Source organism: Dromaius novaehollandiae, chromosome 20, assembly GCF_036370855.1.
Source record: "Dromaius novaehollandiae isolate bDroNov1 chromosome 20, bDroNov1.hap1, whole genome shotgun sequence".
NCBI lineage: Eukaryota > Metazoa > Chordata > Aves > Casuariiformes > Dromaiidae > Dromaius > Dromaius novaehollandiae.
In genome coordinates, this window is record NC_088117.1 from 14,349,552 (window position 1) to 14,376,691 (window position 27,140).

General features: G+C 39.5%; 2 protein-coding genes across 9 annotated transcripts in view; both read left to right on the forward strand.

Annotated features, from left to right (window-relative positions):
• Positions 1 to 430: 430 nt before the first annotated feature.
• Positions 431 to 19,580, forward strand: ZBTB34 (zinc finger and BTB domain containing 34). Of its 7 annotated transcripts, none has more exons than XM_064524009.1 (4): positions 431 to 739; positions 1,253 to 1,493; positions 12,089 to 12,189; positions 12,590 to 19,580. In XM_064524009.1, the coding sequence occupies exons 3-4, from the start codon at positions 12,140 to 12,142 to the stop codon at positions 14,109 to 14,111; spliced, it is 1,572 nt and encodes a 523-aa protein (XP_064380079.1). In that variant the 5' UTR covers positions 431 to 739; positions 1,253 to 1,493; positions 12,089 to 12,139; the 3' UTR covers positions 14,112 to 19,580. The 7 variants fall into 7 exon arrangements, with proteins under 7 accessions (XP_064380079.1, XP_064380077.1, XP_064380082.1 ...); XM_064524008.1 differs by lacking the exons at positions 431 to 739; positions 1,253 to 1,493 and adding exons at positions 2,024 to 2,046; positions 5,169 to 5,292 and having other exon boundaries at positions 8,376 to 12,189; XM_064524007.1 differs by lacking the exon at positions 12,089 to 12,189.
• Positions 19,581 to 24,649: 5,069 nt separating this feature from the next.
• RALGPS1 (Ral GEF with PH domain and SH3 binding motif 1) overlaps positions 24,650 to 27,140 on the forward strand; it is a 133,874-nt gene continuing 131,383 nt past the window's right edge. For both annotated transcript variants that reach the window (XM_064524021.1, XM_064524022.1), the window contains exon 1: positions 24,650 to 24,840. The gene's annotated coding sequence lies outside the window, so the exon portion shown is untranslated. The remainder of the gene's footprint in view (positions 24,841 to 27,140) is intronic.

Here is a 27,140-nt window from a genome sequence, read left to right on the forward strand (position 1 = left end):
AATGTAACTGTTTATGCAAGTCAAGTGAATCTTCCTTAATGAGCTATAAGTTTTTATTCTAAATAAGTCATTTATAACAGTAAAATTGCATATCTTGATATTTTGTGAGATGTTATGCCTGTATTGCAGAGGTTGGATAGTTTTGTCTATAAATATTGCTGTCCTAATTGTACAGCATGGTTTTAATTAATTTAATGTTACTGTTCAATATTTTCTTCTTATAGAAGAGTCCCATGCCCCTCTTTTGTATGACATGTTTTAATAAATGTTATCTGTCAACTTTGTAAATGTTTTCTTAAGCTTGGATGAAAGGAATGCATGTCTAGTACTAGTATTTCATGTTTCACTCTTGCCAAAAGGGTAAGTGCTCAAGCAAAAACTTCAAATCCAAAAGTTGTTGATATATAACTTTATTAAATATATAAAGAAAAAAATGCACCTAGTAACGTGTCTTCTTGAAATATCAAACATGCCAGCCTCACCTAAGAAAACACTAAACTAAAAACTGATCTTTAAAACATGAAAAATGATGAATACGTAGAAAAGGGTCTGTTTCTTCAGTGTAGATAATTAGTTGTCATGTTTGTCCAAATTTATCAAACAGGCTTTAAGATAACCAGTTTTCTCAGAACAGTGGTCTCAGAGTTCGAGTAGAGTATACACAGGACGGTGTGAAAATTCCGGAACATTCAATAGTAGCAGCGACCACATGTCCAAAAGGCCTACAGGTAACTTTAAAGTAGGTACATATTTGTCAGTTTTTTTGTTATCCAAGTATGAAATAAATTTTGCATTGTGAAAATTTAATAAAAATTAACTTCCTTCATTATTTTATGGCAGATTCCTTCTTTTCCTGTCTAAATTTAGGTATTCTTACTGAAAATTTTACTTTATCCAGCCTCCATCTACTTAGTCCTCCTGGAACTGTCATAGCTGACACTTCTTACTCAGCATCTGAATGCTTGATATTGAAACAAAAAATGAGCTTGCTTTCATTTAAAACATATTCAGCAAATTCCTGGAGAAATCAATATTTGTACCTACCACAGTCTTCTATCTTCAGCAGTTTTAAATGGAATATGACACAAGTGGATTCATTTATTGTTGCTTCAGATTTACATTTAATGAATGCACATAAGGACAAGGCTTGAGTATTCCCTCTGTTCAGAATTACAGTCATTTGATTCCCTGGTACCAATAGACGAATACCGTTTGTGTGTCTGTTATTAACCCTTTGTTCTTTATGCTGCAGTCGGAAGATGCTCCCCTGGCCTGTTACTCTATCCAACTGCGATTCAACAGTTTCTGAAGACGACCTTCCATACGCTTTACAGAGAGAGAAAGACGTGCCCGCACAACACAGAACGTAATGCCCGGCTAGACAATGGGGATATGCCAGCACTATCCGTCATTCTGTCTTTGCTGAGCGGTACAATGACCTGTCTGGTAAAACGGTGCATTACTGCCATAAGTGCGCTACAAGCACGTGCAGGGTAAGCTCCGAAAACACGGTGTTCTGGTTAAGCAATTTGAACAGGAACCAAGTTACGAGGACAGAGCCGCAGGGAACCTGTCGGCGCCCGACCCGGTGCTCCGTGAGTCGGTGCGACCGGGGACGGCGCAGGCCGGGCCGCAGCTCCGCACGCCTGCACTGCGGAGGGCCCGGGTCGAGCCCCCGTGCCCGCGCTGGCCTGCTCGTAGCCACCCGGGCGGCGGGAAGCCCCGCGGCCCCCGGGCGACCTGTCCGCCCCGCTGCCGGGGCTCGGGCTCGCGGCGGCGGCGGCAGGACGCGGGGCGGCGCCCGCAGCAGGGCGGCGGCGGTAGGACCGCGGGGCGCGGCGCGGCGCGGCGCGGCGGGCGGGCGGGCGGGCGGCACCCCCCAGGGCCGCCGTACGTCACCAGGAAGCGGAAGCGCGGCTGGCGGAATCATTTCCGGGTGCGCGTAGCTGTGGGAGCGGGCGGGAAGCGGCGGTGGGAGCGGGCGAGAGACGGGCCGGGACGGGCCGGGGACGGGACCCGCCATGTGAGAGGCCCCGACAGCCCCAGGTGAGCGGCGAGCGGGCCGCGCCCCGCGGCGGGCGCCCGGCCCTGGGGCCGAGACGGCCCTCCCGCGGCGGGACGGAGGCCGCTCCCCGGGGGCGTCCCGGCGCCTGGACAGGCCCCGCCGGGCGGCGGCGGCGCGGGGCGGCGGCGGCGCGGGGCGGGCGCAGGCCGTGCCGGCGGGAGGGCTGGGGGCCCGCGGCGCCGCCGAGCCGGACCGCTGCCCGCCGGGTTGCTCCGCTCCCGTCTCGCCTCGCCCTGCAGCAGCCGGCGGCGCGGGTCGTGGGGCCGGCGTAACTTTGGGTGGGCGGGCGGGCGGCTGTGTGTTTCGGTCCGTTATTAATCTGAGCCAGCGATAAGGTAACCGGGGCGCTGGGCTCGGCTGGCCCAGCCGAAATGCTCGGGGACCGGTGGCGTTATTGCCAGAAGCTGGTGGACTCTGCAGCTGCTGCTGTTTCGCTAGAGGAGTTTGAAGTTCTAGTTCACCCTCAGTCACTGCAACTGCGAAGGCCCTTCGAAATCTTTGCAGGAGTGCATAGCATATACGCTAGACTTATTTAAAAATAAGCCAGAGTTGCAGATTGACTTGACGTCTGAACTGCCTTGTAAGTGTTAATATAGGAGACCCAAATTGTTTGATGAAAATGATGCAGTGCATCAGAACAAAAAGTGGTGTTGTGTCACTTATAGTGTAATTGTTATCCTCCACTCTTGGAATCGGGATGAACCTGTGCTTCAGTGACTCTTTTATTTTAATAACAGCTACAAAACGTTCAGTCTATTGAAAGTAACGGAATCAAAGACTGGGAAAATACTTATGAAAGAAAATGGTGGGAAATGATCTCTTCAGATGCATTTTGTTCTATTTAAACTTACTACAAAAATATTTATTACAAATCAATAGACAGTACAGTTACTTTATTCTTTAGAAGAAACATCATGGCAAAAAACGAATTGATTAGGACTGACTAATATTTAAAAAACAAAGCATTAAGATAGATAATACTAATCAAGTACTTCTTTGTGAATAAACACTTCTTATTGTCATAACACAATGTATAAAATCTTCCCCGCCCCCAGCTTCATAATGTTCTACGTATATATTTTGCAAGTCTTTTCAAACTAGTAACCTTTTTATTCCCCTGTGTTCAGAAATAGGTACATACAGGTAACTGCTTTTATAGTAACTTGACTTCTGGAGCCAAAATGAGTTTATTTTTATAGCCACTTCTAATTACTTTGTGATCCTTTGTGTATGCATCAATAGTTGTTTGTTTTACTCTTCTGATCTATTCTATACAGACAAGCAATTGTGAGGACAATTTGAGAATAAAGGAGGAAAGTAGTCCTTGTGATTTCTGTTTCTGGATTCCTTTTTTTGGAGTTGTTTGCTCAGATAACAGTCTCATTTTTTGTATGAAATGCTAAATAGGCAGGTCTAATAATCGTCCTGCTGCACTTTACTGATCATCAAGAATAGCATCATAGTGCTATCAGTATTAGCACATGAGTGCATGTATATGTACACATATATGTATACACACACAGTGTGTACATGTATATGTATACACACACAGTGTGTGTGCGTGTGTTTGTTTATACATTTGGGTATTAAAATCATCCAGTCCTTCAAGTAGTCTTCTTAGGCTACCAAAAGTAACATTTTTCCACTTTCTCTGAAAGCTCCTGTTACTGCTTCTCTGAAGTGCTTCTTAGTATCACATTCATCCTATTGCATGTGTTTGTTATGTGAAAAATGAATCCTCTTTGATTTCTGTCAGACAGAAGTCTGAATTGATAAGAATTTTTCTCCAAAACATGTATGGGTTTATTGAATTGCTCACCCATAAAAATGATGGGATTATGTTCTGTGACACTTGAGCATGGTACTGGTTTCCTGAGATGTGGGTTTTCGACTGTGGTTTTTTAATACTTTTGAGCAGTGTTGCATCTCTAGTTGCAGGAGGGGAATAATGACATTGACTTTCACTGTAGTGTCTTGATATCTGCTGATGAAAAGTATAAAGAAGAATAAAAAAAAAAGAATTAAGTTTTCTAATGATTACTTCTCAACCTGTGCTAATAGGCTTGAGTTTCTGAGGAGCTGGGGTTTTTCTGCATTCTTATGGGGTAATGAAGTTTTAAATTCTTCTAGAGTCTCCACAGTTATAAAAGACTCTATATTATTGTCCAAAATAGCATTGATGCAGACTTATTTTCAAGGCTATTTTCGGATGTATACATTACACAGTTTATTACATAATTCCCTATTTTAAGTGACCAAAAAAGATTATATAATATTAATTTATATAATAATATAAATATAGTATAATAAATATTATATATTATAATATAATAAAATATATAAATATCCCAGGGAGTGGATATTTTTAAGCTTAGCATCCCAGAACTTAATGCACCTACAGAATGATTCATGAATGGTTAGCATTTGGGTGAAAGAGGATTTGAGATCAAAATTTGTTAAGAAAGGAACTAACTGCTTCCATAGCCCTCTATTTTTGTGTGACATGATCTTTTCCATAATTTCTGCATTACAATGTTTTTAGACTATTACAAAGGTAATTTAGTTTCTGTATGGGGTTTTTTGGATGACTTTTGAGTTGGGAATCAAAAGTACCGTAGACTGTCCAAAACAATAGGGAGCTTAACAAAAGTATAGCTAGAAGATTTATATAAACATAGGATTGTATTAGCTGTTTTAAATCTTACTGGCAGTAGCTTTATTTATCTGTTAGTGGCAAATCCAACAGGTAAACAACTTTCCTGAACTGAAAAGGAACCTTACAACCTTAGTTGTAAAAGATGCCATAGATAAAGTGCATTTTAGCCTACTGGAGAAGCTGCAAAGAAAATGAAACTTCATGCCACAACAGAAATGTTGCAGAATTTTCTGCTACGTTGTAGCGTCTTTTGGGACCTGTGTTTCAACTCTCTTAAATTTCCATCTGAGTCACTAAGAGTGACTTATATATTCTGAGAAATCAGAATTCCTTATTTATATACAGTGATCTTGTACTCTCCAGTGTTTAAATAAATTTGAGTAAGTTTCAAACCAAAGAACACAAATTCACCCAAGAAAAGATTTTTGTTTGATTTATTTTTTTTAGGGTTAATAATACTTCTAGAATTCAACTTTGAGTTTCTTAAAACCTAGAGGGGACCCAGAGTTTCCAAAACATAAGTAAGAGTGATAAGGAGTGATCATGCTTGACCTCATGGATACTTCGGAAAGTAAGTCTATACTTGTTTGATATTCCATTCAAGAAAACTTTGAAAGAAAATGGATTAAATTATCACTTAATGTAGTCAAGCAAATACTTGCACTTTTACCATCATTAACAGTTTGTAATTGTCCCACAAAAGGCATGTTCAGTTCCAGGTAATAGTTTAAAAATTGACATTCCTGCAGTATAAACAATGAAGGATTAAGGAATTACTCCCAAATAAGTAAGTGTTGCAAGTATGTATTGTATTACTGCCTCTCTACCATAAATGTTTAACAGGGTTTTTGAGGCAGTACGTTTCTGGCACAGTATGGTTTCTTTAAATCATTCCTCAAGCCTTGTTCCATGTCTCGTGAAATTCTCATTTCTGGTTGTCACGTGCTCATGAATGACTGCTATTAAGTAACTTCTGGATGACCAAGTTCAGAAAGAGTGAGGATTTTGACAATTATTTCTGCTTACTGTAGTGCTATGATTTATGTAATATATGTTAAACAGCTTTTAAATGTTAATTCTATGTAGTGCAATTAAGTTTTGAAAAATCTGGTTGGTACACAAAGACTTACTTTGCACATTCCTTCCCCTAAGCGCCAAGTGTTCTCTCCACTGTCGGGAGAAACATCTCCCCTAATCATCCTTTCTGTTGCTTGAGGTTGTTTTATGTATGTATATATACATATGTATATATATACATGTGTGCATATATGTATGGATGGATGATATAGTGTGTAAACTGCATGGAGAAGTGTATCATTATATATATTTTAAGTCACCAGGAGGCTGTTTTTGGCAGCACGTTGTATTGACCTCAAAATAGCCCATATGCATGAGCCAAAAATAGACCAGGCTCTATTTTTACCATTTATTGTGTATGTTTCTGGAAATCCCTTTAGTGTAATTGATTTTTAAATCTGTAAAAGCAATACTATCCTATTATCTCATTTGAGATTAATAAATTAGTTTCCTTTCATAATCTCTAAGGACTGGAGAGTTCTCAAGAAAATGATGGCATATATTTAGGAAGAATTGATGCAAAAACTGATACTACATATTTAAATAGTACTGCTTTTATGGTATTTATTATAAGTATATTGTAGTTCTGCACAAAAGTATCTCAATCAGTGGGAGAGTAGGATTTTCTTTTTTTTTGACTTCCATATTAAAAAGCTTTCCTAGCTGTAGGAAAGCTTACCATACTTTGGAAGCCAAATTTTCAGCGGAGGAGCACAGCTGTGTGTCACACTACATAAGGTCATCCAAAGGCACTGTCTGTTGACTTTTAAGATGCAAAATAGTACCTCAGTAGAGTAAAACTGATAAAAGAAGATTATATGATCAGTTTATTCCCTATTTTCAATCTTTTTCAAAAGGGGGCTCTCTTAGGTATGCCTTTAGACACTACAGTATCTGGTTCCAGTTTTTCTTTGGTACAGCTAGCATTAATTATTGTGGCTGCTCTGAAGACTGTCTACAAGCAACTGCAAGATGAAAGGAGCAAAAGTGATGAAGATTTTGCCCTGAAACTTTCTCGAACACAGCTGATAGGTTTACATTCCTTTACTAAAAATACTCCTGAATGACATTATTATTTTGCAAACTGTTGTCTTAGGTTCTTGCAGACAGTGTAGTAAATACTGAATTCTACAAAATGCAAGAGAGGTGTGCACTAATTAATGCAAGCAGCTGGGGTTTTTTCTTGCTTTATCTCTAAATTCTGAGCAGTAATGTATAGAGTACCCATTCTTCTTGTTACAGGAGCACTTTCTTTGTTTTAGTCTTAATTTTGATTATGACCCTCCTAGCTTTTCTGTGTTTATCTGCTTTCAGACACTTGCTGCAATAGTAATGATTTGCAGTGTCTGTTTTTTCCTGAGAAACATATGATGCTGAGTTAACTAAAGAGAGTGCAAGGGATCTTTTCTTGCATCTCTGTGTGAGTTAAAATGAGCATAAATTGTATGGTTCACCTGTCCATAAGAACAGTGAATCATACATCAGTGAGTGAATGAAATTAAACAGGTGCAGACTTAAATACAACATTGGCAAATTGGCTTCATGTTGCAGTTATACGATGCTTCCCTGCTGTCACTGTATGATGGCAGTAAAATGAAATACCAAGTATATTTTATCACCATCTATTATTGCTTTCTTAAGTGAAATAAGAGCTTTCATAGAACATAATTTTTAAAATAAGTTTCTTTTAAAATTTAATGAGAAATATTAAATGCATATCATGCATGCTCACAGGTTACTTCAATGAACTCTTTTGTTTGAAGACATAGGGCAGCAATAAATAAATATCCACTGCTAGTAAATTCATGCTATGATCTAGCTTTGCCCTATAAGATCATGATGAATAAATGTAATGCAGATGTAAAGAGAATTGGTATGATTCTTTTGAGTGTGAATGGGTGATCTCCTACAGAAATAAACAGGAGCCTCTACATGTAACACCAATGAGACAGAGTGAACTGATGTGTCAAGTTCTAGCTTGTGCTCTAAAACTGGAAAGCATTCAGCTGATGTCTTGGAAACATATCTGTGAAAACCTTAAACAGTTCTATCTAGTTATGCAGGAATGTTAAGAGATGACCTAGTCATGGACAGGTGCCTGCAGGTGGACTTAAATTTTACAGCACTTTAACCTAACGTTAAAGTATCCCACCATCCAGTGGTGGGAAGTGAAGCAAACAAAATGCATTACTTTGTAATGGTTAGGGCTAAGAGTTTTCTAGGTTCTCTTCCCCCCACCCCCCCCCCCCGACTGCCTGAGCTTGTGTAGTAGAAATGAAATTGTCTTTATTCTGAAGTATTGCACTGCAGTCTTGGACTTAAGAACCACAGGTTGCCTCCGTATGTACTAAAATATCACAGAAGATACTGGTGATGTCTCTTGACTACATGTTACTTTTTATTTTTTCTTCTTCACCTCTGCTAATTCTCGGAAGGCTTAAGTTATGTGTGTTAAAATAGTTACTGTCTCATAGCTTTGGGAAGCAAAACCTCCTTTTGATTGTCTGGTTAACTATGGAGAGGAATGTTCTTTTCAGAGCATACTGTGGATATGACCAAAGTGAATTTGCCTTGCAGAGTACCTTTCTTCTTCAGTTTAATGTGAATCGCTTCACCCCAGAACAGAAGAGTTCAGTGAGATGTTTCTGCTTGGAGGAAGCTGTTTAAAAACATTTGATGGAAAGTTTCAATATTAGCCTTTTCAAACTGTAATAATCTTAGAGGTTTGTTTCAAGAATATTTCAAGAATAAATCACTTTGTCTTAAAAGATCTACTGGCTTGCCAGTGTTGTTGATTGATTATTATTATGGTACAGTATCCTTCTGAAGAATATTTTGGTTAGTTCTACTGTAATTGGATTGTGCAGCTACCAATTTCACTGTGTATACAAATAAAACCTTTTTGTCTATGGGAATATAATCTGAAGATTAATATGATTTTGTAGATAGTGTTATTGGGAATTTATATGAATAAGTAAGATCATTCTTTTCTAAGCATTGTTCATCAATAAAACATTGCATTACAGTCAGTGGTGACTGCTTCTCTGACAAGGTGTGTAATGCTGAGATTTTTGCATGGGTCTTGCCGTCTAAATGCATGCGAGAAAATTGGGGTGCCCTGGTACTAGCCCCAGCAAGTACTGCAGGCTCAGTAACTGAAATTCCTGCTACAGTCCTGCCTACTCCTGAGGTTTGTATTCACTGGCAACCTCATCAGGACCTCCTCCATGAGAAATGTTTGAGGGCTTGACCACCCAAAAGCAAAGAAGGGATTCTCTTCTGTCAAGCACTGTTGCTTCTGTTTAAAATTTGTTTTACTTAACACTTTCTTTAGATGTTTTCAAAATCACAGGAAGCAGAAGATGTTTTGGAAGGAAGGAACAGGTGGAAAAGTAGTTGCAACAAGTGCATGCTGTAGCTTGTTCACTTGCATTTTTTAAGAACAGATGGGTATAGAAACTCATTGTATGCTGCTTTGGGGGCTGTATTTTGTGTACTTGATCTGTTTGCTTTCAAAGCAATATGGTATGCTTCCCTTGATCCAAGTTTGTTTTTTACTGCTTGTCCACTACACTGACACCTCAGCCTTATAGGCCTTTAATTCCATCATCTTCTCCACTCACTACCAGGATCCATGTGCCATTTATTCACCTGAATATGTTAATGGTGAATTTGTCCTTTTCCCAACGGACAATCAGACTCTGAGAACAAGGATGTAGAATTGCTTATAGGTATGTGTAGGAGAGATGTAGAAGCTCTAACAGTGTTGTGCAAGGATTGCTAAGGATCCGTTTCCTATCTGTGACCTCCTCTTCCTGGCACCCATGCTTTCTCTAGCATGTGTTCACAGTCCATTTGACTCCCATGTCCTTGGGAGTCTAAATTCATCTGCAAGTGCTAAGATGCCTTAATTGAAAGAATGTAATTGCTTTCTCCCCCGTAAGGCATAAAGTGCCCATCTTCTTCCTACTTAAGAGTGCTTACCCTAATCCATTCCCCCAGTCTGGGCTGGTGCTATTGCTGACTATTTTAATGTTTTGTCTGGGACTAAGCCGTTCATTTTGCAGAATAAGAGCCCTTAGAGAAATACGAGGCAAGACGGAAAGCTACTTGCTAAATATGGCAAACTTTCTGCACATTGTAGGCACAAAAAAGGAGTCATTTCTGAGGGGAATTTCTGAGGCATGACCAAGAAGTCACACTTGAGGACAAGAATCCATAAAGATACATGAATGACAAATGGTCATTGCTGAGAACTGCTCTAATAGTTTGTACACAACCCTGCTAGGTAACACGGTGATCCATGTCACTTCAGGTCCAAAAGCTCTTCCTCACTGTAGTAGAGAAGTTCAGTCAAGGATATCCTGCTGTTGATGCTGTACACAGTGCGTAAGCCCCACACATTAAAGACAGTGACCTGTGTTGGGTTAGTAAGGAAGCCTGCAGCCCTGTAAAAAGGAAAGGGATGTTGCCAAATGTGTATCCTAACTGCTGAGCCTTCACTCTTCCCATTAGAGTGGACACGTCCACTAAGGACTTGAACAGTGCAGGGATGCTCAGAATAACAAAGTTAATCTTTCCATTTATTAACTACCTCACTGTTCCTTTGGTTTTTGTTTGCTTGCTTTGATGTTTGGTTTCTGATCTACTTCTGACTTTCTTCAGCTCTCAAGCATTGAATCATTTAGTAGCTTTGTTTGCTGAATGAAAGAACTGCCCTGCCAAAGCTGTCTTTGTATAGCTGTGATCATATCACTTCTGTTAACCTGCTCTTAGTCCTTACTTCCCTCATCAGCTGTAAGAGCATGTGAAACATCTTCCCCCCTGCTTTTAAATAACAATTGCAAAAACTTAAGTGAAGTCTAGTTTACCCATTCCAATGTACTCTGTGACACAGTGGTAACTTACAGAACATGTTTAGCAATTCTGATGATCTGATTTAGGATGCAGTGTGGGAGTTTCTGACAGTTTTCACACTTGACTAGCATTATGTCCTGATTTAGGAAGCTGGCTGTCTTATTTTACAGCTAAGTAGAGGTTCTGTTTTTGAAGATAATGAACCCTAGTTTTAGGTGCCAGTCAGCTGATGTATCTTGAGTTCTTCCTTGTAGGCTTTTTATCATATTCCTGGCTGTTGATGTTGTTTTAGAAGAGTTCCTGAATTTGCAGTTTGTTGATTTAAATTGTTCATGTGTCTTATTACAGCATGTAACATAAGACATAAACAGAAAAAAAAAATCCAGTAGTAAGTTGTGATACATTGGACATGCTTCCTGCATCAAAGGTCAATAGATGATGTTGAGATCTGTTTGTCCAATTGGAAAAACAGGTATGGTTGTTATGTACTGTGATTAGACTTCTGTGTTAATATGATAAGAATAGTAATAAAAGTCTGAAGATTCTTGGGCACTTGATTAGGGCTACAGTCCTGGAATTGTAAGGTGTTGTCTGCTAAAGAGGAGGAGTGTATATATGGTTTATGTGATAATACTTTATGAAAAAAATGCTGAAGTGCTTTTCTTTAGATCTTGTTTTGAAATGTATACATTTCTATAACGCCTCTTGCAACCATGCTTCCCAGCATACAAGGAAAGTTTGAGAACGTATGGATTTGGAGTTAGGTTAGACTTTAAATAGCAGATCATTCTAGCTAGGAAATTACCACACTGTCAGAAAGGTCTATAAATGAGCTTCAAAAGAATATGCAATAAAACTTGAATTGCTCAGATCATGATTTATTTAAAGAAGGCGGTGGGGGGAATGGACAACTATGGAAAAATTAGGTACTGAGTGTTGCAAACATATAAACCTGCAAATAGAGACTTAATGATACCATAAAAAGAAACTCTAAAAGTTGTAATTTCCTAGCTAGTTCCCATACTATTCCTTCAAATGCTGCTGCACATACTGACACAAATTCAGGGTTATCTGGAAACCTGTTGCACCCTGGGTAAATAGTGTGGACTGAGTGAAATGTCTCCTTCAATTGGAATTTCCTTGTTTTGTGATGCCAATATTGAATGATTTTTTTATATATATATTTATTGAGATTATTTTCTAAGGAGGTAATTTTTTTGTCTAGACCAGAAGTGTCATTGATGTAGTACATTCAGTTCCTCTGAAATAAATTTGACCTATCTAGATCTAAGGAATACTCTTTTAAAATATTTGTAACTGAAAATATATTTGTCAAAGAATGTTACATATTACTGAAGTCCTAGAACAACAAAAAAAAGTACTCTAAATATATGCAGTAGGCAGTGAATGAGTCTGTGGTTTTTCTTTAACAGGTTTTTCAAATTTCATTAAATACCTTCCAAAAGTCATTCTTGGGCAATTTAATGGTTCAGTTCCCTGGGACTATCAATGTAGTCTCTTCCTTCAAGATCCGGTAAGGATTCTGAAGCTTTTGACCTGCTTAGCAACATCTTCTGCAACTTCTTAGCAACTATTCTTCTGGGAGGGTGGGAGTATTGTTCTGCAGTTTTTGCCAGGGAGTGAAATTAGGAAGTTTCTTTTTGGTTAGACACAGAAACTCTCAGGGAGCCTCTGATATATCATGAGTAATTGAATTGCAAAGATTGCAGAGGCATAATTTGAATGATAGAAATGTGAGAAATTGAGACCCTACTCTTTGTATTATAGCAAGTATTTATACCAACTGTTCTATTGTAACACACCTTAAGTAGATCATTGTGATGTAACTTCACCATGTGTAAGCATTTATTTTTAAAATGAAAAATTGTGTATCCATTCTCAGTTGTAAATCCTTCTCTTTTTTTTTCTTTCAGATTACACTTTACATCAGTAGAAATGGACAGCAGCAGTTTCATTCAGTTTGATGTGCCTGAGTACAGCAACACTGTTCTGAGCCAATTAAATGAACTCCGCTTGCAAGGAAAGCTATGTGACATAATTGTGCATATTCAGGGTCAGCCGTTTCGAGCCCATAAAGCAGTCCTAGCTGCCAGTTCTCCATATTTCCGTGACCATTCAGCATTAAGCACCATGAGTGGCTTATCAATATCAGTTATTAAAAATCCCAATGTTTTTGAACAGTTGCTTTCATTTTGTTACACTGGAAGGATGTCCTTACAGCTGAAGGATGTTGTTAGTTTTCTAACTGCAGCTAGCTTTCTACAGATGCAGTGTGTCATTGATAAGTGCACACAAATACTGGAGAGTATTCATTCAAAGATCAGTGTTGGTGATGTTGACTCTGTCACTGTTGGTGCTGAAGAAAATTCAGAAAATCGCAACGGAGTTAAAGACAGCAGCTACTTTGCCAATCCTATTGAGATATCTCCCCCCTACTGCTCTCAGGTGCGACAGTCAACAGCAGGCAGTGATCTTAGGATGGAAACTACTCCAGGCAAAACTCTACGTAGTCGTCTGCAAGAAGAAGGGCATTCGGATCGAGGAAGCAGTGGGAGTATCTCTGAGTACGAGATTCAGATTGAAGGTGATCATGAGCAAGGAGACCTGATAGTAAGGGAAAGTCAAATTGCAGAGGTGAAAGTTAAAATGGAAAAGTCTGACAGGCCAAGTTGCTCCGATAGCTCTTCCCTTGGTGATGATGGATATCATACTGAAATGGTGGATGGAGAGCAAGTGGTGGCAGTAAACGTTGGTTCCTATGGGTCTGTGTTACAACATGTTTATTCATTTACCCATGCCTCATCACAGGCTACAGGTGTGTCTGAAACCTTTGGAAGTCTAAGCAATTCAAGTCCTTCAAGGTCCATGCTGAGCTGTTTCAGAGGGGGGCGTGCACGCCAAAAACGGGTATCCACTGGTCACTTGCATAGCGATGTTCAGGGCTTGGTGCAAGGGGCTGACAGTGAAACCATGGTGAGTAACCCAGGATATGAAAACAGTCCGCGGGAAAGAAATGCAAGAGGTCATTGGTATCCATACAATGAAAGGCTAATTTGTATCTACTGTGGAAAGTCTTTCAACCAGAAAGGGAGCCTTGATCGACACATGCGATTGCATATGGGAATAACACCTTTTGTGTGCAAGTTTTGTGGGAAGAAATATACCCGCAAGGACCAACTTGAGTATCATATTCGTGGCCACACAGATGACAAGCCCTTTCGCTGTGAGATCTGTGGAAAATGTTTTCCTTTCCAGGGTACGCTAAACCAGCATTTGCGAAAGAATCACCCTGGGGTAACAGAAGTACGAAACAGGGTAGAGTCTCCAGACAGAACAGAGGCATTTGTGGAACAGAAAGTAGATAATGATGCTTCAGCTTCTGAAGCTATGGATTCTAGTATGGAAATTCACGCAATGTCTAACACATCTGATTAAAATACTACATTCTAAGTGCAACCCAAACAAGCACATTAATAATACATTTTTTTAATTTTTTATTATTTTAGTAATCTTCAGTACAAGTATAACAGCCTGGAGAAGACTACATAAATGTTCATTGTTTGTGAAGGAGGCTGGGTTTTTTGGTTTTTTTTTTCTTCTGAAGATGCTCAAAATATAAAAGACAGTGTACTGGGGAAGGGATAGGAAAAGTCTGCTAAAGTGTCCGTATTGTTTGATATGGCAAGACACAATTTCCAGCAGAGAAAGATATTAAAATAAGATCGGCAACTCTGCCGGATATACCGAGAAGCTGTAGTCTCCCTTACTTTATTTCCTAAATCCTGTTGCTGGTGATGAGGGTTATGCAGGACTAAGGGGAGAGAAAGTATTATGCATTTGATTCCTTCCATGCATCACAATGGATTCTGTTCATTTTTACTAACTGTTTCTGGTAGTTAGTCTGTTTATATATATAAAATTGCTTTATATATATAAAATGCTTTCACTTTTCCTATTCTGGTTGAGGTGAATGTAAAAGTATGTCATGGTTTATACTATGTACCAGTTTTTCAACTGCTAGGTCTTCTCTCTGCCTAGGATTTAGGACTCTGGACTTTGGGAGGATGTTTTTGGTTTTTAGAAGAATGTTTGGTTTTTATTTTATTAAACTATTACTTTGTGTGCAAAAGTGAGCAAAGTGAATTACCTTGTTTTAATAGCTTTGCTTTCTAACATATGTAAACCAAATGCCATAAATCTATTAAATTATGGTTAAATTGTTTGGGTTTTTGTTAGTTGTCTAGAACACAAGCTGGACAACCTGTGGTGCTGACCTTTTTTTATATATAGAGATAGATATAGATCTATATATATATAAAAAAAATATTATTAGCAAACCCAAAAGTAGCATTGTGGTTTTAAATGTGTTTTTACTGGCCTCAGAATCTACCTTCATTTCGTACTGTAGAAACATACCAGGTAACTAAATTTAACTTCATCACTCTTTGTGGTTGGCTAATACTAACCTAAAAGGGATGTTGTAGTTTAAACTACAGTACTTCCAAGCAGTGTTGTAATGGGTCTCTTCACAGAGAGCTGTTTTCAGGTGCACATTGACTTCCTACTTACAGCTCCAAGTGATATGTCAGCACTTGGAATTTGTACTTTTTTGTATAAAAAAACAAATACTCTATGGGAATTGCGAGCAATATGTCTGTTATTTCATGTGTTAGTATTACAAAGAGTTGCTATGGCTTCCCCATTATTTCAGTGGTTGTTTTCTGCATAAAGAAACCACCAACAACTTTAAAAATACTCTAAATCTTATTGTTTCACCTTTTTTTTTAATATGGTGCTAACTTCATCATTTAGGTCAGTATAATATATAAAATGTGAAACCTAATGGTAACAGTGAAACAAAAGCAAAAAAAAACCAATAAAACAATAGCTTAAGAGACCTCAAAAGCATGAGCTGGCAAACACTACTGTGTAAAAGTCTACCTGATAAGCAGAATTAAGTTAATCATGTGCTTCTTTAAAATACAGATGAATTATGTTTTATATAATTGGTCCTTATGTTTGTTTAGCAAATATTGAAAATACATCTGTGAATATGTTGTTTAACTCCTGAAATTTAGAAAGTAAAAGCTCATTCCTAAGTTACAGGAAAGCAAAAAGGTAGGTTTGCTATCTTGTAATGCTTTTTGGGCTCCTGTAGCTCAAATTGCTATATGTAGATTTTTAAAACACTTTTCAGGCCCTTTGCCCATGAAGTTGGGGCATATTTGTGCAGTAGCTTTATAAAAAATACACTAGTTCTTAATATTGTGACAGTCCGCAATAAGGATTAATCTTACTAAATACAGATTTGCAGTATAAACCCAAGTTGCTCCATAGGAGCAGTTTCAGTTAAATTGAGTACATAATTTGCCTTTTCCTCCTAAAACTGCCTAAGTAAGGGGGGTGGTGGGTGGGAAGGGTGTTCTCTCCTCGAAGTAACAATAGAACTTTTGTTTCCAGTAAGGGATATTATATGTCTGTAGGGGAGGTAGGATGTCTATATGTTTACCCACTTAAACACATGTTGGTGTTTCTGATACTGTTTTTTCTTATATGTTTTTTAAGTAATTAAATGCAAAAAATTGTGTTTTGATAAATTAAGATTGAGACATGCAAAATCCAAGATATTCAGTTATTCTTAGCCCTTCATCTTGGAACCTGTGCTGTGGTGCCTTTGGCGTGACTATTTTCACGGTAGTGTGAGTTGAGGATAGCAGGATATGGGCTACTAATAATGTATTTCTTGAATTTTTCTGTGTCACAATCTTAACATTATTTAAATATAGTTCTTTGTATTTGTAAAGTTATTAAACTGGTTTGAGTTTACCAAAGAGTGACTTATCCAAAATTGTCTCTGACAAAAAAAAAAAATAATAAACATCACTTTGATTGTACAGGTTCAGGTTCAAAACATTGTAATGGGACTGTTAAGGGGCAGGAAATGATCACTTTTTCTATAATATCATGATTCAGCAGTTTGCAAGTTCTGCTTGCTCCTATTCATGTTGATATGCCATTTACCTTTTCCACTGCTAGCAGTGTTAAGAATGATCAAGCCATAACACAGTACTGTAAAGTTCAGCAGTGCTTCAAAGGATGCATACATAAGTAAGCATAAAACATCATCGAGCATTATATTTACACTTATAAAGTGTGCGACTCTGGTAGAAAACGAACTTCAGACCTGGCAACAGCAATTAAATTGTGCCTTGTCACATAATGGTATGCCAGGATTAACATTGTCATGAAACATGAAACATTATCTAATTGAAGTTCATTTCACAAGTCCACCAAGACAAAGTATGCTGTGTTATTTTAAGCAAATTATGGAAGTACTGTACAGTGTCTTGTTTCTGTACAGTTTTAGGTTAGCACAGAGCTGTTATACATTTCATTTACAATAAATGCAGAAGTCAATAAATATGTGAAGAAATATTTGACAACAAAATAAATCATGAAATCATATAGGCTGGTTCATAATTGAGTCTCTTCTTAATCTACCTTTTTAATTACAGACAAATGTGAAAACAGTGACAGTGTCCTTTCCTCTAGATGTTTAACCTATTACAAACTGTGAAAATAAAGGATTTTATATCTTTGCTAATGTTTGTGGTTTTAAACAGTTTAGTTTTCTTAATCAATTATCTTCTGTATCATTTCTATTAAAGTTGTAAATACATTTAGAAAATAGCTATGTAAATATTTAGAGTATATTAGAAGTTCAGTTTGGTCAATACGGCCTCAAGATTGGCTCTGCATTTTAGTGTGAATTCTTTCAATAGCATATAAAGGATACTGTCAGTTCACTGTTCAGCAGAATATACTGTAGGCCTAAATTGGTAGTTTTTAATGCAATCTTCCCAAGCATAAGTTCATGTTTTATGCTGCAGCCTTTGGTTGACTTTAAGACAAAACAATGAGGCCTCTTAATATGTTTAGACTGAAATATGGGAAGGAACAGCAAAAATATCAAGGGCTGGGAAAAGATTGAATGAGCTTTACCTTCAAAAATATATATCTTATTTGAATTTTTTTGTATTAGTTTACTGTGATTCTTTTATTGTTGTTTTTCTAAATGGGTTTCACATGAAACCATTGAAAGGGACTCAAATATGCAACACCTAATCTATTTTGCAAGGGAATTTTACCCTTGAATGGTGCTTTTAGACTGGTCAGGGTTATTTATTAAATTTTATATTTGAAAGTATTTGGGGAATTGTGTAAATTCTTTATATGAAACTGTTTAGTTCATGAATTGTAAATTTCATAATACTCAGTGATTGAATCAGAAGTTTAGTAAAGTCATTCAAAATGTTCAAATTTTATAACCTTTTTGCATTTTACATATCTTTTAACAAGTGCCAGAATAGTTGTATTTAATATTGTAGTTTTAATACTACTTGCACATCCCTGTGATAGCATTAACTTAGTTATGCAAGTTTACATTTAAAATAAAATGCTAAACAAGTAAGCTTGGGACATGTGTTCCTATTTTTCTTCAGGGGATGTGAAGCTAAATATCAATAACTGAGCAGGTTTGCTTGTAGTTTATATAAGTAATTCCTGTTATGGTAGATACAATAAACTGCTGTTTCTCCAATTTACATATGCTATGAATTCAACCTTTGGACTTGTATTGCAAGTCTCTGGTTGTATATCTGATTAGAAATAGAAATCTTGCACAACTTTAGCAGTGTTTTGTTTCTGACTGAAAAATGGTATTTTTAAATGACTTTTGTTTGTATGATTGTTTTTCATGATAAATATTTGAACAGTTTGAATGACTTGACTTGGTGTCATTATCTTGCAATATAAACCGGTAACCTCACAACTCCACACTTCATCACCATGTGAAGTAAATGAAGCTAGCTAAGCTGATGCTGTAACAATTAATAACTTGCCATTAAGGATTATTTTATAGCATGAATTTTAAAATATTTATTCAAATGATATTTTACTCTTGTATTCATTTTGTTTTTAGATTTGTGACATGAATATTTCAGTGCTGCTTTATTTTGTTCTGATGAATTTGTTTCTTGCTTGTAAATGGCTTTTTTTATGGTATAAAGTCAATGGGAATTGCTGTTTGTAAATTAAAATGCTTCTAGAGCAAATCTGTGGTGTCAGCGTCTAAATTCAGATATTTAAGTAGTAGAAGGCTTGTGTTTTTATCACTTTGGGAAAAGCATCTATAAAAAAGTTGCAGTTTAATACAGATACCCAGATATCAGTGGAGAATCAAAAGAGCTTTAGAGACAAATGACTGAAGTTTCTCCTTTTTGCCAGTCTTGCTTGTTTAGTTCTGAGCAGGTAATCATTTCAGTATTGTGCTCCAAAAACTTGTCTGACCCTTAAAGCAAAACGAAAAACCTTCTGGACTGTTGGTGGCAATCTGTCTAACACCAAGCTAGATGCAAGTCAGTTGGGTTGGGAGGTATATTTTGTTTCCACCGCAGCTTGTTATTTTATGCCATATGTAAAAGTAGAATTAAAACTGTTCTCACCAAGTGTAGGATACCCTTCCTGGACCACAAGCTTGAATTTAGGATGAGTAGCCAGCAATTACTCGGTTACTTTCAGCTGTCTGATGGCAAAGCCTTGTTTCATTGCAGCTGGCTGTTGACAACTCCCCAAGTGCCTTTGTAACAAGCAGCTTCTAGTAGTAGTCAAATACATCCTAAAGTAAGTAGTATACCATCACTGATTCGCTGAGATAGATTCATCCTTCCTGGGACAACTAAAATCTTGCAGAAAGCATTTTTGCTTTATAATTCATGGAAACATCTTTTACTATTAAGTTTGGTTAAAATTTACTGGCATCGTGTCCAGCTTTTCATTGTGTATGAGATGTATGTAGCAAAGACTTTTGTTCTTATAATAAAGTTTAAACAAGTTGTAAACTTACGTGGCAGCAAGAGGTGTGTTTACATAGTGTTAATGCAGTTGAAGGATATAGTTCTCCCGAGTGGCTCCTCCCTCCACCCTCCCTCCTTTTCTTCCATAGACCTTATTGCCTTCATCTTCAGAATGAATAACTATCTAAGCAAAACATCTGGTCAAATCCCCTATCTTACAGAGTCTAAAAGAACAGTCATGTCTTGTTTATCCCACTCTGCATTACTTGTGAAGAGTGGAATTAACTTAATGTTGCTTTTATCTGAGGAGAGAAGGGGGGCAGAACTTAGCAAACTTACTAGATTCTACCCTCCCCCTTTTTTTTCAGTTGGCAGAATTGTTTCATCTTCTCAAGTACTCCTAAAAGTTGGAAATAATACACAGTAAGGCTGTATCCATGGAACTTGATGAAGCTAACTTTTAGAGCTGCTCACCAGTTCCTTCAGAAAACACTTGCTGTTTCCTTCATTATGAACATCCACGGAACAGGAATACAGGCAGCCTTAGCTGTTGCCTGTGGAGGCTTGTAAGTTAGAAAAAGCGTGGGCTGAAATACTCCTCAACAATTGCATTATAAACATTATAGATTGGTTTACGACAGGTAGTCTGTGCGCAGGATGCTGGCACAGATGTTACAGAACACTGGCCACCTTGTGGAAATTGCTTTTAGTATGCAAGTATGCAGAAAGGGCTGCACTGCAGCAATGGTCACAGACCCCAGTATGTCTTAGGTACTTCCATTTGAAGGCAAGGGTAGACAAGCTTCCTCCTTGGTACAGCTGACTGCTTTCTACTTGCCTTTGAAAACAAAATACAGCATGTTTATTTAGACTATGGTATGCATCTTCAATTCAAGTTACAGAATTCTACATAAATTTATAAATTTTCCCTTTGGAGCAGATAATATTCCTTAGGGCACCCAACTTTTTTTTTTTTTTAGGGGGACAGGGAGGAGGATGGAGAGAGAAAGTAGGTTCAAAAAATATTTTGAATTATTACTGAAATAAAACAATCTTTCCTTTAAATTGCACTCTTTCGATTAAAATTTTAAATTGTATTCTTTTGAAAAGCATCAAGTTGTAGCACTATCGAAATGCAGACATGTCTGTACGGGTAGTGATAAACTACTGCTCACCTGTCCCTGAATGTAGTGGAGTTTGGTCAAGGTCAGTAGAGCAAAGCTTGTACTTTAATGAATGCTCATACTTCTTTGACCACCCAGTGCAAACTGAGCTTTCTTCTAGTTACACAAGAACTACATGTTTGGAAGCCAATAATGCTGAGCAGGCAGAAGATCGAATATGAGTTCTCACTTCCTGACAAATACATCTTAAGTTCTAGCATTAAAAAAAAAAAAAGTAGAATAGTATCAGGGAAAATCCTGATGCTCTTTCCCTGCAGCATAGAGTGTAACAGAAGGCATACATGGGCAGTACTGAGCTCTGAAAAAGTGTCTTTCTGTGCTGCCATAGTACTAGAGATCTCTAATTGTGAATCAGACTCATGTTGAGTAAGACATGTTCTTTTATAAGTTTGTTTTCCGAAGATCTTGTACTGCATAAAACAAAAGACAGATGGAGACAGGAGAGGAAAAGAAATAAAGGTGTTGGTCAGAGTGGCAAGTTGCAATCAGCCACACTGGACTTCTGCTGGCGTTGAAATAAAGGAGGGTTTTGAAGGCTGATACTGAGGCAATTTTGCAAGGCTGATGGAGAATTCATCAGTATGAGACAGTATCAGAGAAAGTACAAAGGTGCTCCTTTGAAAACACAGTAAGCAGGCAAAGGACAGTGACCCTGACTAGATATAAGTGAAATGCGATGATAAGAAAATAGCTACATTGAGGATGAATGGAAAAGTTCTTAAAAGTGAAGATAAACAATTGTTTTTTGAAAATAAAACTGGGGAAAACAGTGAGGGGAGGTATCTAAAAAGAGAGAGCTGACGTGACCAAAACAACAAGCTTAGAAAACTATCTGTATAGGTTTAATAAGTCAAAACTAGTCAAGCTAGTCAAATAAAGCAAGAATGAAGTTGAAATTATGACATTACAGTCAAATTTTCATACTGTGCACAGCAGTATCTATCCACTCAAGGCATGCACAGTATATCAGAAGACCTCACAGTATCTGAATGCAGACTTTCTTAAGATTAGTTTCTCTCCTTTTGTCCCAGAAGAAAATTCTTCAGAGTACAAGGACTGCAGGTTCTACGGTGCTTGGAGATAACATGGCATGGTCGATTGTCCATGTAAACCGGCTGGTAGCTTCAGGTAATGGACCTCTTCCTTGCCTGTTACTGACACATGAAATAGGAGAAATTGTGGGGGTGCTTATCAGACTGGTTTAAGATTTAAAAATATCTCTGGGTTTAATAGAATAATGCAGACACATTGGATTTAACACTTGGAAATTACTGGGAGGGGTTCTCTGCAGTTCCTTTCTTTTTCCTAGCTAACATTTTGCTGCATAGGATTCTAACTTCAACTATCTGTGTACAGGGATACACCATTGACCTTGGGCAGTTCAGATTTGTTTAAAGTTGCAATCCATGGCAATAATTACAGTGCCATAGTACAGTATGTATGGTTAAACTTCAACTCATCTGCTTGTTTTAGCTCACAAAAGAGTTGGTTGCTAACAACTTGGAAAATAGGCTATTTCAGCACAGGTATCCAATAAAATATTTGTGTTGTACAAACCAAAGTAACTTATTTCCAAAGCACTAAGTTGGTAAAGTCTGAACAAAATATTTTCTAAATCAATTTTATGCAATGTTGACAGACAAATGCATAAAATAAAGTTATGATAATCAAAACTACTTGATGTTTAATCATTTTAATAGCAAGCAGGACTTCTAGGTCTAAGATAACACTAAACCTGAACTGCTTATCAGAACTGATTTCATTTGGTTCATTTCTCCTACTTCTGTACATAATATATCTTGTTTCCCTAAATCCTGCCTGTAAGTTTTAGTAGAACAGGTATTGTAGACAGGGACTTACGGGTGTTCCCCTTTGTGGATCTATGACTCTAGCTAGTGGGTATCAATGTTCTTGTAATATAAAGATTTACAGGATGGTGCTCAAGACTGCTGTGTATGATCAGAAAAGGAGATCCTGTGCTGGAAGTTACCACTTCTGTAGTAGATTCAGCAAAAGGAAAGATGTGGCCATTTCCTTACAAAGCCTTACGTGGGGATGGGATACATAGCAGAGAAAGCTTAGATTTAAAAACAACATTAGAAATTTTGACAGAGATTCTGTCAAAACCCCTTAGGAGATGCAAAGTTTTATGTTACACTGAATGGAATATTAATTCTAGAACACACTACTGATAATTTCAATGTCAATTTGTACTTACTTGCCCAATACCAGCATTCATTTTATTTGATGCATTTTGGTGATTTGTTATGTAAAATGCTCTGAAATCTGCAACTTTTCTCATCTTAGCTGGGGCATCTGAATTCAGCAACAAGGAAAAAAAAAAACCAAACAGAATCTGGGATGGACCACTTGTTGAAACAGTACTGTAAGTCACCCCTCTTAGCCAGCTGGGAGTCAGATGGCAAAGATTATGTAAAGAAGCATTTAAGAAGGCTAACGAGAAAATTAGTTTTATGTTGAAAAATTCTATTCAATTGCCCTGTGTGTACCTGCGGACACACTCCACAATATTTTTTAATCAATGTAAATTTGAAACAGCTTGAGGGCAAACTAGAACAGCCAATGAACATGGCACTTCGTAGAATTTATTTTCTTGCAGCAATTATCATGGAGAAAAAAATGGAGTCTGATCCCACAGACACTTCATTTCATTACATATAGCAAATAGCACATTCCAATTTTACTGTGCATGGATTTAGGAAATATTTAAATTGAGCATTCAATGCATTGAACTATAGACAGAAACAGTTCACTAAAATTTGGGAAAATTATATGGCTAACGTTTTTGTCTTTAAAATAAGACTATTCTTCCATGCAATGTGCCAACCTTTCAAAACAACTCAATACAACCCCAAATTTTGTCTATGCATTTATCTTCCACCAGGGGGTGGTGGTTAACTTTTTAAAAATATAAATGACTCACGGATAATTTAAGTTGCGGGTCATAGTAGCAACCTGAAACAGGAACTAAAATAAGAATTTCCAATCTCTGCTTATTATGATACCCTGAACAGTGGCATCTGCCGAGTAATTCCCCGTCCTTAGCAGGGAAATGTTCGGATTTCGAAGAGGGTGCTGCTGTGTTCAGGCAGTGGACGCTTTCACTTTGCAGTAGCTTGAGCATCAGTCTGGAAACCCTCAGAATCTCCTGGTTGTCAGGATAAGGTTAAGCAGAAGTAACTACCTTTGAGATTGTTTTTCCTGAATCCTTGTAGAGACACTAGCAGATAGATTTTTTCTGAAAAGGACTGCAGCCCATGACCTGTTGTCCTTAGTGTCCTGGTGTAAGTGACATAGGACACTGGAAATCATCTGCTCTATTGTGCTCTAGTGGAGCTGGAGCCAGAAGTTTTAGATGAAAGTGTGCGTTGCTTAACAGCACCTACGGGACAAACTGCCTCCAGCTGGGGCATCGCCTGTCTCTGAAGAATAGTCTGGTCTTTCACAATAGTCTGTGCTTCTTGAATGATTGGAACACAATTTATATACGTACATACAAATTAACTGTATTCCTTCAGCAACTCTGGGGGAAAAAATTGTAGGGAAAATACGCTCCAAATACGTTTTCCCTTTGGCCTCGATGTGGTTATTGGAATCGTGATCATCGGTATTCACACGCACGCCCCAGATCTATGTTAAAAGCTTTTTTTGTTTATCCTTGAAATGAATCTTTCTGGCGTGGGGGGGAAAAAAAAGCTAATACAGGTTTATTTGGGATGTTTGACGACCTCCACCCGTCCCGGCCCCATCGCCTCACGCGGCCCAGCGCGGCCTCGGGCCTCACCTGCGGGCGGGCGGGCGCCGCGGCGGCGGCTCCTGCGCACTGGCTCTCATTTGCATGCTCCCGCCCCGGCCCGCAACGATTGGTGAGCGCTCCCAGGCGGAGCAGCAATTGGTTAGCGGGTCTGTCGGTCTGGCGCGCCCCGTGCCCGCCCCTCCTTCCCCTCAGCCGGCCTGGGCCTCGTCCTCGGCGGCGGCGGCGGCGGCGCGGGCCGGGGGCTCGGCCCGGCGGGCGGGCGGGCGGCGGCGCGGAGGGCGCCCCCCGCCGAGCGGTCCCGCGCCCACGAGGCCGGCGGGCGGCGCCGAGGCGGCCGCCCCCGACAGGTGAGCGGCGGCCGGGCCCTTCGCTGCGTGGGGACAGGTGAGCGGCGGCCGGGCCCTCCCGCCGCCGCCGCGCCGCGCTCCCCGCCGGGCCGCGGCCCTTCGCCGCCGCCGCTCGCTGGGGCGGGCGCGGCCGGCAGCCCCCGGGCGCGCCGCGGCGGGACACCCGCGGCCCGGCCTCGGCGAGGGGCGGCGAGTGCGGCGCGGGCGCAGCCGGTGCCCGCCGCGGCGGGGCGGCCCGGGGGCGGCGCGGCCCGCGGGCAGGTGCGCGGGCGGGGCCGCGGGTGTCGCGGCGGGGGCGCGGGGCGGGGGCGCCGCGGGGAAGCCCGGCGGCGCTGAGGTGAGGCCGCCGCCCGGTGCGCGCGGGCTGCGGCGGAGCCGAGGAGAGGCCCGGGGGCTGCGCGCCCCTCCCGCCCCCCCCGGCGCGTCTTTGGGAGCCGTTCACGTGCCGCGCGCGAGGACACTGCGAGCGGCGGCCGTCTGAGGTCCGTGCGCTCCTGAGGCGCTCGGGGCCGCGTGACCGGGCGGGTGCAGCTCGGCCGCCCGCTGGGGCCTGGGCGGGTGGCGGCAGGGAGCTGCTGCTGAAGCGCTCAGCCGGGGAGCCCCCGTGTGCCTCGGGGGCGCGGTTTGTCCTGGTGTCTGGCTCTGAGCCCCACGAAAAGAAACGCGGAGTCTGTTGTCCTGTTTGTAACTGGAGTAACTTAAAATCAGAGTTGGTCCCCCTTAATGTGGAGAGCGATATCCCGTGCTTTAAGGAGTCCGGAGATGAATGTAGCAATCTGTGCCTGTTAGGCCCAGCAGATGCTTTTTAATTCAGATTTTTTTTTCTCAAGTGAACAGTCATGCTGTGGCTAGTAGTTGTTCTTCGTGTGTTAAAAAAGATAGAAAGGATACGTGAGAACGACTGAATTGTGCACTTTTGTGTTCATTCTCTGGGTGTTTTCCCTCCTGTGTGATAGCACCAGTTTGGAAGAAAAATATTGTAAAACTATTATTTTAGCCCATTCTTTTGTATTGATTTATTTTATGCATGTGTTTTAGATTTATTTTGTATTTAGTTAGGAGGAGACATCTAGAAATCAAGATGGGCAGTTGTCATGAGTTTTCCTTTTGTTCCCTTTAAACTTTATTTCCACACTCATTGCACTCTTTGAAATCAAACTGTGAGTGTTGAAATGGTAGTGTATTTAGAAGCATTACCAATGAGAGCTTTAGGAAATGGAAGATCTTTTCATTCGTCTTGTTTACAAATCTTGTAAATGCCTTTTAACCATATTTATCATAGTCAGCAAAAAATCCTCCTTCTTAACAGACAGAAAATGTGATTCTTTTATTGTACTCCGATTTTCACTACACTTCTGTCTAAAGCTTTTCTTCCCAAAATTGTTGCTCCCATTTTTCATCAGATTTGGGAGATGAGCCCATGTGGAGTAAGGAAAAAAAGTTCAACTGAAAGATCATCCAATTTAAAAATCATGTCTTCCATTCCCAAGATATTTGACCAGCAGCTCAATCCGTCTTAGTTGCAGAACAGAAGCAACATTTAGAAGCAAAAAAGAAAATAGACAGCAGTCTGTGTAAATTGAAATTCATGAAGTACCATAGATCAATAAGTAAACTGAAGATTTCGGAGCCAATTGCAGCTATGAGAGTTACGGACAGCAAGGAAGAATTGGTACCTGTGCTGGAGGGCTATAGGAGGAAGGAGGGATGCTGCCTAGCTATTGCGTTGGTCTGTTGCCAGGTGAATTTGGGAAAATCATTAATGCTTAGGTAACAAACAACCATTCCTGTTTCCTTTTGTTAAGAAACAGGATGTTGTATCAGGTGAGAACTATAAAATATTTTCTGTTTAATAAATATCAGACAATATCTCTTGAAGATAAACAATTTTAAAGCCTGAGGACCAGATTACAGATTTCTTCCAAAACTGCTGAATACAAGTTAATCTCTGGCTGCTAGTCCTGATTTTGAAGACTGGAAGAGCACTAGTGCAGTACTAACAAAAGGCAAGTGCTCCATCAAGCTTATTCCTCAACATTGGTTATCATTGATTATCCATAGTGAATAAAATAATGGGGGAAAATGAGACGGGGTTTATTTTATAAAATATTGAAAAATAGAAGTATTCGTGTATTCAGGCAACATGGCTCTATGAAAAATTAGTATCATTAACCAAACCTAATGTTGTTCTTGGATGCATTTGTAGGTTGAATTGACCAAAGTAACTCAACTATAGATATGCTTAATCAAACACTCTAGTACTGTGACACTCCAGCTTAAAAAATAACAATGTATTATCC

Coding starts and splice junctions, on each gene's coding strand:
- ZBTB34 (XM_064524007.1), top strand. CDS start 1,393: ATGCCAGCACTATCCGTCATTCTGTCTTTGCTGAGCGGTACAATGACC. Junction 1,494..12,589: donor GCGCTACAAGCACGTGCAGG/GTAAGCTCCGAA, acceptor TTTTTCTTTCAG/ATTACACTTTACATCAGTAG.